Below are 20,674 nucleotides of genomic sequence, written 5' to 3' on the forward strand. Positions count from 1 at the left end.
TACAAGTCAAGCTCATTAATCTTTTAATATTTCAAAAACTATTTAGCAGTGGACGTAGCCAGACCAAAAAATGCTGGAAAATTACAAATTTCAGTGTGCTGGGGCTCATGAAATACCCAAATACTATGTGGAGGTATACTTGGAAAACTAAACAGAAGTGCCTATCTAATTCTCTACTATGCATTGTAGCATCACTATTATATAAGTTTAAAAAATAAATGGAGAATTTGACTTTCCCCAGATACTCTGAAAATAATTAAAGGATATGCAGAGTAAACTGTGTCACTGCTTGGGATATATTCTAGTATTTCAGAAAGACAGTTAAAATGAGAGAAAGAGAGCAAGAAACTCCCAGTGGGCCTTAATACTAAGGATTTCACACTGATTCAAAGACAAACTCACCATTAATAGCCATATTATTAAGACATCACATTTAACTCACATCAAAAGAAGCAAAGTAAGAGCAAATGAATCCAATTCTAGCTCATAAGTTTCAGCTCAGTATTCACAAGCCCTGATTCTCTGTACATAGTGCCAATCTGAATATGTGTACAGTGACTTGTATTATATTAATTTTCTTTAAAAAAAATTACCAGTAGCCCCTTTGGGGGGCTTCCTAAAGACTGTGGGGGGGTCTTCAAAGGTAAACCCGCCCCCCGCTGGCCTCTAGGGCCTCACAGAGGCCATTTGAGCATGCATGGTGGTTCTTTTGTTTTCGGCAGCCATTTTTTAATTTTAAAAAATGGTGCCCCCCCTTCAAGTGGTGCCCGGGGCACATGCCCTGCCTGCCCCACCCTAGATATGCCTCTGATGAGGGAGCAGAGAGGAAGGGCCATATTTTTGCAGTGTTGTAGAGTGGTCAGCAAGAGACATATCTCTTGGCTCTGCCAGCATAAGGCTAGTGCAGTGATTTCAGACCTTTCCCATCCATTCACATGAAGAACCTCCCTCTGAACATCTGCCATGAAACCACAGCACATTGCAGACGATTCTGGGGTGTGTTCTAAGATGCACACACAGTTCGGGCAGCTCACTGGCCAGGTCTTTTTATGCCTTAGCACTGCCCTGCATAAACTGGGAATTTGAACTAAAATGCATCCAATACTTGTTTCAGATTGTGTGTTATTGGGGAAGATTAGCAATCTATTATTGATTTTTCTATATAATCTGTTTTCAGCATGTTTGTGGAAAAGCACCATAAACATTTTCATGGAAGTAGTAATTGTGGATATGCTGTCTTTCAAGGAAGCTTGTCCATCACTACTAATCTTATTGCTGATGCAATTGAGGATTGCTCACAGAGGAGGAGCTGTAATCATGTGTAAGACTCTTCTTCTGCACTGCTCATGGATATAAACCATTCATACAAGTAGCTATTTGCAAAAGTGAGCCTACTGAAATGTTGTTTGAATCCACTCTTATTCTCACAAATTCATCTTTATGGAAGTGCTACAAAGGTAATATATATAATTGTTTAAGTAGTTGGTATTCATGCTCGTTGCCATTTTCCATAAAGGTGAATTTCTGAGAACCCTGAATAAGAGGTGATGATGCTGAGTTGTTCGTGGGTCCAGGGCAATTAGTTGTGAGTGAAATGACCCTCTCTATTGTAGTGACTAATCGATAGTAACAAAGTCCTTACCAGTGGATTTATGGTGGTTTCCATGAGAACACAATTTTCCCCATTGTATTTCTTAATTCTTGCAGATCTGCTATAGATAAGGGTAGGTATGTTTTAGATGGAAATCCGTCAGACTCCCAGGGGACAGGGTGGGCTCCTAGCCATTCTTGAACTCCAGAATAACTTGAGTAAGGACCAAAAAAAGAGTCAGCCTCAGGAACAGCCAGGGGAGGAGGTTAGTTTGTCACCTGAGTCCTCCGCCTGGGTTGCTGCAATCAGCCAGTTCCATCTCCTGGAGAACTCCTGGCTCCCATACTCAGAAAAAGCTCTTCATCATCAGCTGCCTTGTCTTTAAATACCCCAGTACAGAGCTGACAGAGTTTAAAGCCTACTTCCAGCCCCAGCCCCTTTCTGACCTTACTTCCTGTTTCCTGCCACACCCACACTAGCTGCCCCCTTGGAGCTGTTTCCTGCAGCTCTCCCTGCCTTGTCCTCTCAACCCCACTGGGATCCGACAAGCCTGAACCCCTTCTCATTCCTACTGACCCTGAAGGGAATGAAAGCCCCACAGGAGGGATGCCACACCCTTCTCCAGGCTCCACAGGGCCACCCAAGCAACCAGGTAACATGGCTGCTGACAGAATCCTGACAGAATCCATGACCAAAAATTTCAAGTGACACTGAGTATTGTATGAGCCTAGCGAAAGCCTTAGGAAAATGCAGTTACCTGACATTATGATCTATCATCATGTATTTTAATATCAGTATAATAATTAATAAAGTGTTACATTATTAAACTGTGATTTTCACAGGCTGAAAGTTGAGCCTTAAATAGTCTGAAATTAAGTTAGGCTGCAATCCTGAACAGATTTAGTTGGGAGTAAGACCCATTAACTTCAGAAGGACTTGTGCTGACTAAAAACATGCTAAAATCATGCTGTATATATCAATTGCATATCTTACAATCATTTTATTCATATGCCTGTAGCACCAGTCCATCATTGTCAGTGGGTATCTTTCTCCCAAACATGTTATCACCAAAAGAACTGCAATTTCAGAGCAGTTCTCTTTTATTTTTCTACCTACTTTGCCAACAGCAAAGGTTGTGGAGTTCCTTGCATTAAAAAAATAATGAAAGGAAAATCTGTCCTTAGCTAGTGCTTTAAATTTTAATTAGTTTGTTGTTGACATTGATTGCCCTTTCAGAAAAGTAGTGAAGCTGCAGGTTGGTGTTACAGACAAGTTACCTTGTAAAGAGGTAGGGGTGTGTCCGAACCGGTCTGGAGGCCATTCTAAAGGCCTCCGAACTCTCCAGACCAGTTCGGACGTGGCCAGTTCGGGTCCGGGTGGGGGGTCTTTCTTTAAGGGCGGGGAGGGCTTACTTACCCCCCCCCGCCTCTTTGCCCCCTCCAGCGCCCATATATTAACGAGTAATTGGGGCGCTGGAAACCCGCTGCCCCCCCCCCCCCACGAGCGGATTAGGGCTAAAACTACTGCTGCCCCCGTCGCCCGCCCTCCCTCCCTCCCAGCTGCCCGCCCGCCCTCCCTCCCTCCCAGCTGCCCGGCCCGAGTCCTCACCAGATGCTGATTTAAAAATAGAGAGGAGCTCACGAACAGAGCTCCTCTCTCAGCAAAATCCCGGATGCTACTGAGGCTTTGCACGGCGCATGCGCCGCAAAGGATGTCTGGGAGTTCTGGCGGAGGCCCGGTCTACCCGCCGGGACGAGACCGGGCCTCCGGCGATCGGAGGCCCGGTCTACCCGGCCTCGTCCCGGCGGGTAGACCGGGCCTCCAGCGGAACTCCCAGATGTCCTTTGTGGCACACACGCGCCGCGCAAAGCCTCAGTAGTGTCTGGGATTTTGCCGAGAGAGGAGCTCTGTTCGTGAGCTCCTCTCTATTTTTAAATCAGCATCTGGTGAGGACTCGGGCCGGGCAGCTGGGAGGGAGGGCGGGAGGGCGGGCAGCTGGGAGGGCGGGCGGGCAGGCAACGGGGGCAGCAGTAGCTTTAGCCCTAATCCGCTCGCGTGGGGGGCGGCGGGGGTGGCTGGTTTCCAGCGCCCCAATTACTCGTTAATATACGGGTGCTGGAGGGGGCAAAGAGGTGGGAGGGGTAAGTAAGCCCTCCACGCCCTAAAAGAAAGGCCCCCCTTCGGTGCCGGTCCGGACTGCTCCGGACCGTGCACATCCCTATAAAGAGGTTTGCAAGGAATGCTGGAAATTTCGTGTGTTTTTTTAAATGGTTCAAAAGTTTAAATGATGAGCAAGCACTATCCACATTAATTTATTTAGGATTTGCACTGGTAAAAAGCTTTGGGAATCAAACTGCATTGGAAGGGAGATTGTTTGCGTTTATCTAATAGATAACTAATGCTCAGGAAGAGGACAGTGAACTGAGAACTACAATAACTGTTTTCATTTCTGTATCTTACGAAAGCACTTCATTAGTTATTCACACTATAGTGTGTTAAGTTCTCCAACACTTGGCAAATTAGCAGATCTTCAAAATATATAGCTATCTTTTATTGCTGTTGTATCTGGATATTTTCACATCTCTAGTGTGAAAGTTACTCTAGAAATGTATCATGATGGTTTGGCACTCCAGGTCAATGACCCTGAAACAGTGCGTTAGGAAAACTGTTACGGGTGAGTTCCCAGGCTAACAAGATTATATGAGGAAAGAAACAATACAGCATCTTAGGGAGATGCAGAAGCTGGTTCTAGATTAGCAAACCTTGTCCTTGGCATAAAAATTGATGGCGTTGACCAACTTTGAGGTCTGTTACAAGATGCCCCTGCATAAGGCAATATAATTGACTATGTAGCTCAATTGAAAACCCAATGGTTTTCAAAGGTATTGAAAACTATTGCTGTCCTTGCATCTATTCTTCACTCCCCCAGATATTTATTATGATCATATAATATACAGAGGTGGTGATTTGCACAATTCCAGCTGCACATTTTTCCTGATCAATGACATCTAAGGAATCACTGCAACTACATGACAGCCAATATTTATATACTGCTTTTCAACAAAAATTCTCAAAGCAGTTTACATAGAAAAATAGTAAATAAAATAAGATGGTTTCTTGTCCTGAAAGGGCTTATAATCTTTAAAATGAAGCCAGACATCTATGAGATAATTAAGTAGGTTTGGGTTTGGATAAACTGAAAAGATCATTTAGCAAATAGCCCTCTCCCATTGATGCTGGTGTGAAGATTTGGAGACATCTGTGGTAGGGATGTACACAAAACAGATTTTGCATTCTGTTTTGAGCTCAAACGAAAACTCAAATGGCCAAAACGTTTCATCACAATGACCGGTCCGACCTGCTGTTTCAACAGAACAAACTCAAAGCGCTTGGAGTGTTTGGGCCATAGGGAATCATGGGGAAACTCAAAACACCCCATTGTTCCCTATGGCTGGAATAAACTGCACTCACAGAGTGAGCTACACATAAGTTTTGCATTGCAATTTACAATGCATTTTGCAACCCTGCCTTGAAAAACACTACAGAAGCACACAGTAAAAGAGATTCTGTCCCTCCCAACATGACACACATTTCAAACACAGTCCAAAAATGGCCAAAAAAGAATCACTGACCCAGAATCTACTGCCAGCCACAGTGCCTGCACTGCAGAAACATCATTGGCACAAGTTGCTTTCTCACACACAATTATGACTCCTTACTTCCTAGGATTGCAAGAGCTGCCACAGCAGCACCCTTACTTAGCAGCAAGCATAGACATAAGCTCAACTAGAGCAACTTCAGCCACATTTTGACTGAGTACACCACCTTGGGATGCAGATTGCAGAGCAGTGAGTGAAGCACAGGTTAATCTTGAGGCCAGACATGGAGCTCATCACAGCGATCACCAATAAATATTACACACAAACAGAGTTGCTACTGTCCATTTTATCTTACAAACGAAAGAAACCACAACTCAAGGAAGGAAGGCACCCAAGTTCTGCCTTTGTCAATCTGGGATCCAGCAAAACTGCATAGTTACAGCAGCAATAGCACAGCATATTATGCTCAGTTGTTTCTTGTTGCTGAGACAAGAAAACCACAAAATCAAACCTTCCTTGATTCCTTCCTCTTCTCCTTCTGATGTATCCTCTTCAAGAGAGGCACAGTATAAGGGCTTGTTCTGCCTCCCAATCCCTTTGAATACATTTTAAAATCCCCTCCTTTGGTGTTCCCTCCTCCCTCCTTCTAGCCAATGGGGCACAGTTGCCCATGACAACTTTTGATTTATTTGATAACAAGCCAGCCAAGATGCAAGGAGATCACAAGCCAATCGCAAGCCAGTGCCAGAAAACCAATCAGCAAGGGGAAAACAGCCCTCCAAAATGGTGCTCAAAATGTTTCAATCAAAACGTGGTTCTGCTCCAAGCTCGAAACTTAAAGGCTGTTCTGTTTTGAGCTCAAAACAGCCCATTTTGAGTCGAAACGTTTCACCATCAAAACATTCTTCACATCCCTACTCTCTGGGAAATGTCGAGTGAGTTGCTCTTGTGCACCACTGTTTTATGTTTCAGATAATAAAGTACCCAGTCAGGTGCAATAGATAACCCTGGTGAAATTATTTCAGATGAATAGGAACATGAAAAGCACCTTTCCCAATAAAACTGAGACAGCTTTCACATGTCTCTGAATAGAAACACTGATTTAGTCTCTAGTGCTTTTTACCCTCATTCGAGTGCAGAGTTTGTAATCTGTAGCAAAACAAGCCACAGGCTAAACCACCTCTTAAGTTTTAAATTCCCTGAGGGATTGTTTCTCTGTCATACCTGGTCTTAGCATGGTGGGTAAGAATGGAGGTCAGGCTTTAGACACCAAGCATTCATTTTAATCATGAAATGCCTGCTAGAAAACGGCATTTCCTGACTGCACTCTGCTGCATTTGCTGCTTTATTAAGCATGCATGAAGAACAAGGAACAAAATCCTGCAGGGTCCTGCTCCAGTACACACCTATTGGATATAGTGGTGACTTTCTGTCTGCTCTGGTTTTGCCCTTCAGACAGAGCTCCAGACTTTTCCCCTGTCAAAGTAACAAATTGATTGGAAAGGGCCCATGGGTCAGATCAAAGTTCCATCTAGTTCAACATCCTATTTCTCACAGTGGCCAAACAGATGCCTCTGGGAAGCTCGGAAATGGGACATACAGGCAAATAGCCTCTCTCACTGCTGCTGCCCATTCACAGTTACTCCTGAGTAACTGTGGCTCAGATGATCTGCCCTTGGCCCCTCCTCAGTTGCCTCCCCCAAAAGGCTCTGTGCCCATGTCTCCTCTGGAGTATCCAGAAACATACTGCCTGTACACCTGTAGTAGGGACGTGCACAGAACCTGTTTGGAGGTCTTTTATGGGCCTCTGAACGAGTTTGATCGGCGAGCGGTTCTGCCAGTATGACAGTGGGGGGTGGGGCATCTTTAAGGGTGGGGAAGGGTACACTTACTCCTCCCGCCGCACTTCCCCCACCGGCACTCCGTTTTGTTAAAGCCCCTCGGGGTAGCAGTGTACCTCCCATTGCCACATCTCCCAGAAATCACTGGAAGTAACAGACGTGTCTGCGTGCACATGCCCGGTGCACACAGGGGTGTCTGTTACTTTGGGTCACTTCCAAGAGAAGTGGAGATGGGGTGGCAGGGAGGTACGCTGCCGAGCACCGGCGGGCAGATGCCCCCTTCCCACTGTGTCCATGTTCCCTCCCTTTGGATATCTGCAAAAAATGGGAATGGGATGACAAGACTGGCACTTTGTTGAGATGTCTCCACAAATCAAGTGGTGAAGTATTTGCACAAGCACAGGAACCAGGCAACCCAGTTGTTTCCTAACAAAGAGAACACATGCCAGGGGAGTGATATCCAGGGTCTGGGTTGAAAGGCAGCCCCTGGGATTCTTGAGTCTCTACTCTATTTTTGTACAAATTAGTAGGGGAAGGGGTGTCCATTCCCTTCCCCTTGGGTGCAAGCATGCAATCTCTGGCATTACTCCTGAGAAGAACCATCTTGGATGGTGTTTGAAGGACTGGCTCGCTAATAATGTGTGATGATACATACCCCTTCTCCCAAGGTCCACTCTTTCATGAGAGTGGTAAGTCATAGAGGCACGCATGCAGGCCGGAGGGTTTTTGCTGCTCAGTCCTGTTGCTATATCCACACAAGCCCTGGTACCACACCAACACCTTTCCAGGTCACGGCAACTGGTGGACAGCATGAGTGAAACCACTCACTCTAGCAGTCTGCTAATCCCTTGGCACATATGCATATTGATTTTTGCTCAGTACAGTCACCCAAGGTTTGCTGAAAAAGGGGCTTCCCTCACCTGTGATTCCCCGCGTCGGCCAGCAATCTGCATATGCCTACCGGCATACTGGGATTCCCACATCAGTGGGTCCCCCTATAGTTGGTAGGTTTGACTCATGAGGGTGCAGTCCTATGGAGACCAGAAGCTCATGGAGCTTCTGGTCCTCCCCAGTGGACTAGCCCTCTAATGAGAGGGCTAGTCCCTGGCCAGCAAGCCAACACAGGGGCAGGAGTGTGTTGGGGGTTCCTGGATTGCTTTGACCATGTCTGCCATCCCAAGAGCATTCTTTGTCACTTTGGAGCAGACCCCAAGATCCTTTGCTCACCCTCATATACATATTCCCTCCTAAGAAGTCGTCATGATCCTTCACTGGAGTAACAGAAAAATAGTGCCTTCTCCACCACCACCACCCCATTACCAGTAATTGTGTTTGTGCGAGACTGGCTATGGGACTCTTGCAAGGGCCGCAGCACAAGTATTGTGAGGGAAAGGGTTTAAATGCCATTTAGAAGGGTATTTATTTATTTATTTATTCATTTATTTATTTATTTGATTTCTATACCGCCCTTCCAAAAATGGTTCAAGACGGTTGACATTAAAACAAAACAAACTTAATTAACTGTTAAAAACAGAGACTATAAAACACCATGAAACAATTAACAATTAAAACATCCAACATAGTTTTAAAACCCTGGAAAACCAGGTTACAACAGATTAAAATCATTTGCAACCATTTAAAAACCCTGGAAGGCCAGGCCAAACAGATAGGTTTTGAGGGCTCTCCTGAAAGCCAATAATGAATTCAGATTACAGATTTCTGATGGAAATGCCGTTTCCCTGCTGTGAGCGATCCATGCCAAAAAGGCACAATCGTGCTGGGCACGCCCCCTCAAAGATTGTGGCCAATGGCCATGATGATTGAGCCCCATGGAGTGTGACATGAGAACCTCACCATGAGCCCCACCGCCTGATCATCTGGAGAGGTTTGTCTGCAGTTGCTGCCAACTCGTTTGGCGGCTACTTGGGAACAGGCCTTCTCCGCTGTGGCCCCTGGACTTTGGAATGTGCTCCCTGTTGAAATAAGAGCCTCCCCATCTCTGGCTACTTGTAAAAAGGCACTGAAGACACATTTATTCACCTAGGCATTTAATTAGATTTATGGTTTCACGTTTTTAATATTGGTTTTAAATGATTTTAATGTTAATTATTTTAATGTTTAAATGGTCTTAATTGTTTTATTGATTTAGTTTTCATGTTAATTGTTTTGTTTTTATTTTGATGCAAACCGCCCTGAGCCATTTTTGGAAGGGTGGTATATAAATCAAATAAATAACCTGGAATTTCCATGCATGCCCAATCGAACTGTTGATGTTTAACTGTTGTAGTTAAACAACATTTAACCAGAATAGATAACCGAATTTGATCCTGGTTATTGATCATGGTTAAAAGCGGTTTAATGTCTAATGACTGCGATTGCCTGGAAATTCCTGGTTCTCATGTCATGCTCAGCAGTGCTTTGCATTCCTCATCATCATGAGAACATGGTATAGGTCAGAAAATTGATCCATCTACTTCAGTATTTCTACACTGTGTGTACGCTACATACGTTTTAAGCATGCTCTTCATCATCATGAGAACGTGATCTTAGTATAAGTCAGCATCCTATGTAATCTCTTACAAAAATCTATCAAATGTGTACAAGGTTCTAACTGAAGAACTTGAGTTTTGTAGTAATAGAATAAACTGGGAATAAGCAGTACTTTATAGCTCCTTGGCAGAATCATTTCCTGTCAGCATTGCTCTGATTCAAGGTGTGTTGCTTCTGAAAGCAAAGCTTTTATATTATTTTACTTTCTTTGAATTACTTACCCTAGAGTCTGCAGAATCAGGCAGGCTAGGAGGGCTAGAGGCAGTGGTCCCTCTAATTTCTTTCATCTCTGTGCAGAATGAGTTTTGTTCAGGGTGGCAGTATCAAGGCACTCTGTGTGCACCTGCATACAGAGTGGGGCCTTCCTAATTCAACCTGAGCGGGATCTAAAATTAACTGAGCGGACATCAGAAAACTTGTAAGCATGCACACATGTGCAAGTCTTAGAGGGAACAGTGGCAAGAGGTTTTCCTCTCAGCTTCATGATGATTTTGCTCATTTAACCCTGGATTTCAGGCTGCAGTTATGGGTATAGGCAGATTATTCCTCAGCATTAGCCCTATTCTGACATGCTCTGTGAACATACAGATGCATGTACACTTGTACAAATGTTTGTTTGAATGCATTCATTTTAAAAGCGAATCTGGCTGGGCAATGAGAAGACCAGGCATACCTCTCTTGCAAGGTGATTCTACATGTTTGGCACCACAATTGCAAATACCCTCTTTCTGTTCCCACCCTCTGCACATCCATCCATAAACATAATAGTTTACATAAAACTATATCCTGAATATTCTCTGTGAGATCCATGAGAAGGACTTGAGGGCGGGTAGCGGGGAAGGCTGCTCAGACTTACCATCCCCACAGATGGTCTGTCAGTCTTTGCTGGGCACGCTCCCCACATGCCCAGACAATCCTCCAGTGGCCCAGGCAACGCAGATGGTCAGGGGCCGGGACGCATCATCCTGACCCCTGGAAATGCCACAGTGTGGTGTACAAGTGCGTGGTGCATTGTGGGGATCCCATCAGCGACGGGCAGGCTTGCTGCAGATGATTGAGAAAACAGGGCCATGGGAGCGCTTGCTCCTTTAACCTCGTTTAGGAGGCTAGCTCTGCAGGCAGGTTTGCTGCCAAACTGCCACCGGGATCAGGCGTGATCCCAGAGGTTCTTACGAGCCGTCAAAATAAATCAGTGGTTTCCTTTCCAAGACAAGCCCATCTATGCGACCCTCCAAGGAAACATGAATGCTTCATGTTCTTGTATGTGTGATTTTTCCCTTTTGGATTTTAAATTGATTTGGCATTGAATTGATTTATGAAAGAGTTTTGCTTAATTGTTCAAGGAAAGGGAGATTGGTAGTTCTCTGGCTGCACATTGCCCGAAGAATTCAGCTTGTCAAATAAATGTGCATCTTACCCTAAATTCATCGCCTTTTAATGCCACAGAAATGTTCATCATGCAATGCTTTTGAAATGTGAAGGATGCATCTCCCACTAGTGTGGGACGATATTATACATCTGACAGAAAGAGATTTTTAAAAATTATATTATGATCTGTATTTGCTTATGTGTGTGGGTAAAAAAACAATGTGATATAGTGCAGTAGTAGTACCAAGATGCCACTCATATTTCTGTAGATTCTATTAATTTATGCAGCTCCTATTGCTCTTCAGCATATAGCCTGCTAGTTGCTAGGTAACCAGAAGAGAAATAGTGCGCATGCTTTTTATGTTTGATAGATCTCTCACTTCGTTTTTTAAAGATGTATATAAAACAGAGAGTATAGATTAAAAAGACTAGCATATTCATAAATAATTTTGCTTTTGGCATACCCCCTGTTGCAACTACTAGAGACTTTTTATTTAAAATGAATGTTTTGGGGAGGGGGTGTTGGGGAGGAATTTTTGTTTTTGTTTTTTACTGTATTCACTTACAGTATACACATACACAAAGGGACTAAGGTGATGGGATCTTGCTGTGAAAAGGAGGAGTCAAGTGCTTGGTTTTATTTATTTATTTTTAACATGTTAACTCAGTACTCTGTTGCTGTTCTACGAATGTAAGCAAGATAGTGTGCCATGTAATTTGCATGTCTTTGGCAGCATCTCTCCAGTGCTTCTTTAATAAAATTATAAAGGAGAGTTCTTTAGTTAGTCCACATTTCTCTGAGTCAAGGATTTACTCAGCATGCTCACAGAAACCATGTTCTCATGACCAGAACGACTGTGGTTAAAGAGTTGACCGCGATTTGCCAGCCCCTCATGCTCCTGTGAAGTGTGTCGTGAGGACCTAGAATTTTTGGGCAATCGTGGTTAAATTGCTGCACTTACCCAGCATTTTAACCAGGGTTGCTAAGATCCTAGTTAGTGAACCCGGCCAAATGCTGGTTAACCGCAGTGATTTACCTGGGATTGCCTGAAATTTCGGGTTCTTGTGACATGCTCCATGGGAGTGTGTGTGGCTGGCCGATCATGGTTAATTCTTTAACCGCAGTTGTTCGGATCTGTGAGAACACAGCCAGTGTTAGTCAAGATGTCAGCCACTGATTAGTTCCAGTAATTATGAAGTATCTACAAAAGTATTCCCCCACAACTTGACTATCCATTGTTCAAAGCCCCTTACAAATTTTCAGCAGTCTCATCCCCGCTTACTTTATTTTTCATTTCACACCGAGGCACTTCGCACAAGCAGTGTGAAGCACCATATGGCGGTGGCCAGGGGTGCCTTTGCACAGCTTCGGCGAGTGCGCCAGCTGCATCCCTTTCTCTAGAAGGCAGATCTGGCCATGGTTACCTGTGCCTTAGTCACGTCGCGGCTGGATTACTGTAACACGCTGTACGTGGGGCTGCCCTTGAAGAATATCCCGAAACTGCAGCTAGTGCAAAACGCGGCAGCTAGGGTTTTATCCGCAGCTGCCCGTTGGGAGCACATCACCCCCATTCTGAAAGAGTTGCACTGGCTGCCGGTTCATTTCCGGGTCCAATTCAAGGTGCTGGTTTTGACCTTTAAATTCCTTAACAGTTTGGGCCCGGGGTATTTGAGGGACCACCTGCTCCCAAGGGTTGCTGCCTGCTTGACGAGGACATCTGAGGGGGCCCTGCTCCGGGTGCCAACAATGAGGGAGGCCCGGCTGTTGTGCACTCAGGACAGGGCCTTCTCTGTTGCTGCCACCAGACTTTGGAATGCTCTCCCAGTGACCATTCGCTCCTCGGACTCCATCACGGCTTTTAGAAAGCTTGTTAAAACTTGGCTTTTAATCCAGGCTTTTACATAATCGTTTTTACTGCTGCTTCTGTGTGTTTTTACCTGTTGTATTTTTTTTATGCTTGTATTTTATAGATTTTAAATTTGGTTTGTTTTTATATTTTTAGCTTAATATTTTTATTGTCTTTTTATTGTATGTTTTAACTTTTGTAAACCGCCTTGGGGTTGTCTTTTAACGAAAGGCGGTATATAAATGCAACAATAAATAAATAAATATGGGGTTTTGCAGGGAGAGTGGGCCGCTCTCCTTGCACACAAGCAGGAAGCTTGCCCTTGGTGGCTGGATTGGCCACCCACACAATTACAGCTCCATCATGGAGCCAGTTAGGGCGGCAGGGAACGGGACCATCCCGGCCCCCTGAAGTCCCAGAATGCACACACAAGTGCATGGGGCATTCTGGGGAGCCGCCCCTCCGATGCCGGGAGGCTTGTTGTGGCCTCTTTGTTGGGGGTCTACTCGTGCGTCGCCACAGTGCCGCACCATGGCAACACATGACCAAAAAAACAGGGGTAGTGGAGCGTGCACTCTGGAGCTGCCCAGCTCCCATTGCAGCACATGAGCAGCGAAACCAGGCTGGGCTCCCTTAGCCCAGTTTCTGCTGCTCATGAGAAAAGCCTCAATATTTGTATAACATTTTTCAATCATAGCAGTCTTAGTGGTTCACATTAATGTAACCAGCTTTATAGGCAGATGACCTTGGCCTCTTCTTTAATTTTTCTGCTTTGGAATGTCAAGTGTTCTCAGTTGTATTAGACAAATTTACATTGACATCTAACACTGTAGCTCTGCTCCCCTCAAAAGCGATGGTAGCTCAGGAGGTTCTGTTCTTCCCTTTCCCCAATTCTGCCAGATGTCCTACTGCCATTTCTGCTGCAGATAGTAATAACCCCCAGCCCTTAGAACTCTCATGGGCAGTGGCTGTTGGAAGTACTGGGGCACCAGTGATGTATGTGGAGGTTTGTCATCCAGGCTGTTGATAGATAGATAAATTTTATCTCAGTGATTGACCAGTAAAAGAGTACAGTTACACAGAACGAATTATATAGACAATATAACAAAACTTAGCCATTCTGCAAATAATCTCCTTATTGGTGTTTGCTAATAAAAATTTTAAATAAAAGTCATCAGAACGTCCAAGGAGGTTTTCCAATAAAGGGGAAATTAATCTTAAATGAATATCCTTATAGAAAACACAATATAGGATAACATGTGAGGTGGTTTCTATGGCCCCAGTGCCACATGGACACAGTTGGGAGGAAAAAGGTATCCCTCCAAACCTGCCGTGAAGAAGCGCCGTAGGTAGGTTCTCGCTCGCTCTCTCCCCCCCACCATTCTCTCGCTCGCTCTCTCCCCCCCACCGTTCTCTCGCTCGCTTGCTCCCCCCACCGTTCTCTCGCTCGCTCGCTCTCCCCCCACCGTTCTCTCGCTCGCTCGCTCTCCCCCCACCGTTCTCTCGCTCGCTCGCTCTCCCCCCCACCGTTCTCTCACTCGCGCTCTCCCCCCCACCGTTCTCTCGCTCGCGCTCTCCCCCCCACCGTTCTCTCGCTCGCGCTCTCCCCCCCACCGTTCTCTCGCTCGCGCTCTCCCCCCACCGTTCTCTCGCTCGCGCTCTCCCCCCACCGTTCTCTCGCTCGCGCTCTCCCCCCCACCGTTCTCTCGCTCTCTCTCTCCCCCCCACCGTTCTCTCGCTCTCTCTCTCCCCCCCACCGTTCTCTCGCTCTCTCTCTCCCCCCCACCGTTCTCTCGCTCGCTCGCTCTCCCCCCCACCGTTCTCTCGCTCGCTCGCTCTCCCCCCCACCGTTCTCTCGCTCGCTCGCTCTCCCCCCCACCGTTCTCTCGCTCGCTCGCTCTCCCCCCCCACGTTCTCTCGCTCGCTCTCCCCCACCACCTTTCACCTGACTGGCTGTCCTCTTTTCTTCCTTCTCCCCCCCACTCTGCCTTTCCTCCTTCCCTCCTTGCCATGGCCGGGACTGCCGGCTCTGCCGCCGCTGCCTCCTAACCACCCGCCCCGAGTTTTCCATTGGCCATTTTTCCTTTCTCCTCGGCCCGGCAACAGCCTCTCTCACCAGCTCCCGTAGGCCTCAACCTCCAGAACAAACTACCCCCTCCCCCTCTCTCTCCATCTTTTCGCCACCCTCTCTGTCCAGTTTCTCTTTTCCAATCTGCCTTTCCTCCTTTCTTTCTCCATCCTCCGCCCCCCCCCCCGCGACTCTGCCTATTTCTACCTTCCTCCCTCGCTGCCGCTCCCTCCCCAGGCAATGGTTCCAGGCATCCGGACGTAGTTCTCTTTCGGGTTGGCCGTAAGAGAATTATATAGAGAGATTGTTTTAATAGTTTTAAATTTGTTTTAAAATATTCTTTTAAAAATTTAAAATTGTTGTAATGTTTTAAACTTTTCATTTTTGTTTTAACTAATGTGTTACTTTCTGTTTTTATTTTGTTGTAAACCACCCAGAGACGTAAGTTTCGGGCAGTATAAAAAATGTTAATAAAATAATAAATAAATAAATATTGTTCATCAGTGGCCAGTGGTTTTTATGAAGGTTGCCCATGTAGAGGGATGGGTGGCAGAAGGACATGGTTCTCATTTAAGCTCAGAACTCACCAACTGTGGCGGAAGAGCAAGGGGCCAGCCTAAAAGAGGTTATATAGTTAACCAAATCAGGAGCATTCAGCTGTGGAGTCTCTCATGCACAGGTCTGTGTAACAGGCAGTCTCTAGCTTGCGTTTCTTGTGTAAATATAGACATAAGCAGCAGAATTGCTGGTGAAATACTGAAGACTGACAGTTGGCTTATAAAAATGTGATACTACTGCCAAAGTAGCACACATGTACAATTAGGCTCTCTGACACACTTGATTCATAAACAATATGCAGGACAAATCTGAGTACAGCTCCTGAAATTCAACATGAGTGTTTGTTCCCTCTGAGGCACAAATCCAAGATGACAGCTATGAACATTATGGCGGAAACTTTCTGCCACACTTTCTAGATCACAAAACAGCAGGAGTCCCCTCTTAATTGAAAAAGTAGTAGAAACTTTCTAGTAGTCTTCAGAATCTGTGTTTTGCATATAATGGGCCACAGTTAGCAATTTCCAAAGGAAAGCTGGTTTTGAATGAGGTAATGGTAATCTCTGGTTTTTCCAGTTATTCCTAGTATTTACAATGGTATTCACCCTTGTTTATGAGAGCATAGACAAGAATACTTGGGGATGGAGGGATGTGCTCAGGTTACTACCTTTTTTTATAATAGTGGCTTTGCATTGTGTTTATCTTTATTAACAGTTCAGGACGACAGTTAAGTGAAGTCTTCATTCAGCTGCCTTCCAGAAAAGAATACCCAGAATACTATGAGTTAATTAGGAAGCCTGTGGATTTCAAAAAAATAAAGGTAGGCATATTTTCTGTAATATGCAGCTTTCTAAGTACTAGTTTTCCAGCATTGGCTCAAATTATCATTGTTTGGGTTTTACACTCTTGCACACATTGTAAATATAAAATACTGCTTGCTGTGACTCTTCCACGTCTGTAATATTTCACTGTCAGCAGCTTACTTTAAACAAATTATTGAGAGTATGAACTATCTATCAGCAAGACAGCTATATGAACTCTGGAAGTTTGCTCTACAGTGGCAGCTTATCTGTGATAGACCCTAAGATTTCAATGAAGCTTTATGATGGTGCCATGCCTGCAAAAGCTCAGTTAGATGGAGTATGAAACCACAAACAAATCTAGAACAAGACTATAGGAACTGCTCTTGAATATATGGAAATACATGGTGGGAATACTTTCCTTGGGCCAGTTTGAACAATCCACTTTCTTTCACTGCAATACATATATGTGGAGTAATAGTAACTACTTATCTTTCTAAAGCAATCAAAGCTGACATTAGAGCAGCATTGACACATGTACTATGGCATGTGTACTGTTGTAGTCTTCATTATTACCAATATCAAAGTATAGGCAATGATCTATTGAATCAGAGCTTCCATATTCACAGGCTTATTGTTATTGGGTCAGCTCACACTATTACAGTAATGTCTAGTAACCATTAAATCCTAGAGCTCATGCTCCCACAGACCATGTCTTGTGAATCTGAGAAAAGTCAGCGCTCTTCAGTTGACAGCACACTAGCCCAACCTTCAACTGGGATTGCTAATCTTAGATTTAACCTCCAGTTGTCAATCGCAGGTGAATGTCGGGTTGGTGCCCTGCCTCCCTGAAGACTGCCGACTTTTTTCCGGGTTCATATGACATGCTCCACCTGAATCTAGGATTTAACAGTTAGTAGACATTACTGTAATCGTGTGAACTAGCCCCTTATGTATTTGAACTGCATTAAAATATGTATGTGCATGCGCATGATTGCTGTATTATTCTGAGATAATAAATAAGAATATTTTTTTAAAGAGGGAAAGTGCAAATTAGCCTGGAGTCAGCTACAGAGTCTCATCTTGCAGTACCTCATTTCCATCCATCTAGTTTGCTTGAGAGAACTGAAATTGATATCACTTTAAGTCCTTTGACTCAGCCACTCAATACTAGCCAGCCCCTCCACTCAGCATATGGAAAGGTTTTATTCTGCTTTTATCTGAATGTGCCTGTTGTGTTTGTGCTGTCTAATTAATCTACATTAAAGGGATAATGAGATCTCATTTTATTCCTGATATAGCTGTATTTGTTGTGTTCCGGATTACAGCACATGTGTTAACCAGTTATTCTCCCTTCATTTTTCCCTTTCAATCTCTTTTGAAATGTACACTCACAAGGAAAGAATTCGAAACCATAAGTATCGAAGTCTTGGAGACCTGGAGAAGGACGTCATGTTGTTATGTCACAATGCTCAGACCTTCAACTTGGAAGGATCGCAGGTCTGATGCAAATTATTTATCTAGTGGCATGAAAAATATTGATGCATGGTATTTTCATTAAAGACTGCATAGTATATTCATGGGAATGAACTAATGCTGGCCCAAAAGTATTTGACAAATATACTTGTCAAATACTTTGAATATGAAGGGGTGTTTGGGGGGTAATTTGGGCGGGATGAAATTTGACAATTTGTGTGGGTAGAACCCACATTTTTTGATAAATTTTCAGGCAGTTGGGAGGGATTACCAGAGTAGCAGCAGCAGCAATGTGTTTCATTTGTCTTACAACAAACACTGCTTTTCTCTGCACTTGAAGTGCTGCTTCTGTTGCTAGCAACTAACTCCTGCTAGCCATATTTTGTTTCCCTTGGAAAGTACCTGGGAATGACCATGTAATGTCACTCCCCAGTGGATTCCGGGTGGGAGGGGGAGGAGGTCTGAACCAGCCACTGGGAAGAACAGCAGTGCTTCAAGCATCAATACTGCCACTGCTCTGGTAAGTAGCATCACCCACCCCTCCTCTCCGGGTAGCAGTCATATTTACCACCTGCAAAATGAATGGGGGATATGAAGGTGACAGGTAGGCCCAGCAGAGCCGGTTAGGGTTAGGTTAGGGTTTGTCAGTGATAATGCAGATATTGGAAACATCTTGCTAAAGCTAGTTACACTCTCAGTATAAATCCATGTTGCTTTGGTTAGCATTAACTTTATCAGGAGGAAGCTAGTCTGCAGAAAACCTTGAAGACTGTCTCATCTTGGATCTGTGTCTCTGTGTCATTTTTGTATATAGTATTTGTAAATAGCAGCCATAGGGCGGTTCTTTTTCTTTTCTTTCTTCAGCTTACCTTTAGCTTTCATAATTTGCTATACAGTATAGCGCTAAGTTACACTTCTTCAGAAAAGTGTGTATGCTAGAAAGATCTTGATAGGAGGAATAGCTCTAGCCTTGCCATCCCTTTTATTGGCTGACTTCCAGACTAACAAAGCTACAGTGCTACAACTGTAGTACAACTGACTCATGCAGCCAGGGGATGGCAAATTTCAAAAACCTCCTTCACTCAGAAGCACTCTGTGCAACTTAAACATATGTCCCTGAGAGTCATGCAGCCCTCAGGAGCTTATTTTCAGATGGCACAGAGCGCTTCCAGGGGAAAGGGAGGTTGCCGCAATTCTGCCCCACTCCCACCCTCCTGCAAACACTGGTGCAGTGTTAGTCTGGAATTCTTCAGAAGCACTGGTGCTTCATTAATCTGGATCTGAGCAACTATTTTGGGGATAGTGTATGGTGGGGTTTTTAAAATATTCTCTAGAAACAACCTCTTCCTTGCAAGGGCTATAATGATTTTCTATTTTGCTCAAGTAGATAGAAGGTGCAGAGCTGACTATATCTCAGTATTGCTTTGGAATGGATCTGTGCTTTGCCACTAAGTGAACTGAAGAACTGAGATATATTTGGTGTATTGTAAGAAAAAACAATTATAGTCTAGTGGTTCAGATATAATGCAGAGCTAGGATCCTGGCTTCTCACTATGTCTCCAGATCTCTGGTGCACACATGCACCCTGCCCACATAACAGTTGGAAGTGCTTCACTTCCAGTGCTAGTTAAGAAAAAGACCGAATGGATTGTTACAATGGACCACTATGGCTGATTAGCTACAAAGTAAATAGGCTGTCTGAAAGCATCCTTAATCTGGACATGCCCATTTAGTTCTAACACAGAGCCAGGCGTGCTACTACACTTGAACAGGGGCCAGGAAGACGGCTCCTGAGAGAAGAGGGGGCCCAGTGGTTTGTCTTCATTCTCCATTGAAGAAAGGGCAGCGATAATTTGCACATGATCAGGGGAGGGAAACACCTTGGGAAGGGAGTATACAATCTTGATCTCTTCACCATGGATAGAAAGTGGGAGGATTATGTCTACCTTCGATCAGATCATCTTGGCACAGAATTTAGTTGTTTAGCTAATGTGGGTTATTTTGTTTTTACTGTTAACATCATAATAGCACATTTGTTTCTGCTGGAATATATTATTGGACTATAATATAAATCTTAATTAGAAATCCCCATTGACATTTCCAGTAACATTAGAAATATTAAATAATTCAAATGCAGGAAGAGGTAGTGCTTGGAAATTTTGGAAATTAATGTATAATATAGACTTCCATTTTGTGCTGGATTGTCACTGAAGGAGTTTTTTACTTCATTTAGAGCATGAAAAATTAACATTGGCATTTCCTGTAAAATTCATGCAACAAGACTTATGACTTGTAATAGGGGAGAAAAGCCATGCTCTCTGTGGGTTTGCATAGAAAATAACATTCCATGCTGTGAATTTTTGATGAAGCACAGCTTGCAGTTCTGATGCAGGTTTGCTTTCATGCTACAGATCTATGAGGATTCCATTGTTCTCCAATCAGTGTTCAAAAGCGCGCGGCAGAAGCTTGCCAAAGAAGATGAAAGTGAGGACGAAAGTAATGAGGAAGAGGAAGATGAGGAAGATGAGTCCGAGTCGGAATGTAAGTCCCTCATTCAAAACTGAGCAAGAGAATTGTATCTCATTTGGTATTCAGTCTCTTCTTGCTGGGGCGGAAGGCTCCTTGTTGACTTTCTTTAGATGACAGAACCAGGTCTGATTGTCCTTAGATCTTTGCCACCAATAAATATTAAATTTTGGAGAGAGCTCCTATAAATGAACATTGCATCTACTGACTTGTTCTCATTTTTCAAGTCATAAATAATTGGATTCCCCGCACCACACACACAGAGCCTTTATTGGAAGACATATAAAAGGGTGGGGGAGGATTCTTGGGGGAAATTTGTTTGGATTATTTCAAATGGAGCAACACATTTTGAAGTGTTTGCTGTCTCTTTTGTAACCATATGTTGATATGTCTCAGTCTCATGGTAAAGAAAGTAAAAGGGATCCTTTTCAGGAGACAATATATATGCTTAGC

The 20,674-nt window shown here is 44.2% G+C and overlaps 1 protein-coding gene and 1 long non-coding RNA gene across 7 annotated transcripts in view; one reads left to right on the forward strand and one right to left on the reverse strand.

The window, feature by feature from the left end:
* SMARCA2 (SWI/SNF related, matrix associated, actin dependent regulator of chromatin, subfamily a, member 2) overlaps positions 1-20,674 on the forward strand; it is a 227,440-nt gene that overhangs the window by 203,817 nt on the left and 2,949 nt on the right. For all 5 annotated transcript variants that reach the window (XM_053297258.1, XM_053297260.1, XM_053297259.1 and 2 more), the window contains 3 exons: positions 16,134-16,239; positions 17,618-17,719; positions 20,107-20,236. In XM_053297258.1, coding sequence (XP_053153233.1) covers positions 16,134-16,239; positions 17,618-17,719; positions 20,107-20,236 — 338 coding nt within the window. The remainder of the gene's footprint in view (positions 1-16,133; positions 16,240-17,617; positions 17,720-20,106; positions 20,237-20,674) is intronic.
* LOC128345398 (uncharacterized) overlaps positions 12,580-20,674 on the reverse strand; it is a 53,338-nt gene continuing 45,243 nt past the window's right edge. For both annotated transcript variants that reach the window (XR_008316437.1, XR_008316438.1), the window contains exon 4: positions 12,580-13,816. This is a non-coding gene — a long non-coding RNA (uncharacterized LOC128345398). The remainder of the gene's footprint in view (positions 13,817-20,674) is intronic.

The sequence above is a fragment of the Hemicordylus capensis genome, chromosome 2, assembly GCF_027244095.1.
Source record: "Hemicordylus capensis ecotype Gifberg chromosome 2, rHemCap1.1.pri, whole genome shotgun sequence".
Lineage (NCBI taxonomy): Eukaryota > Metazoa > Chordata > Lepidosauria > Squamata > Cordylidae > Hemicordylus > Hemicordylus capensis.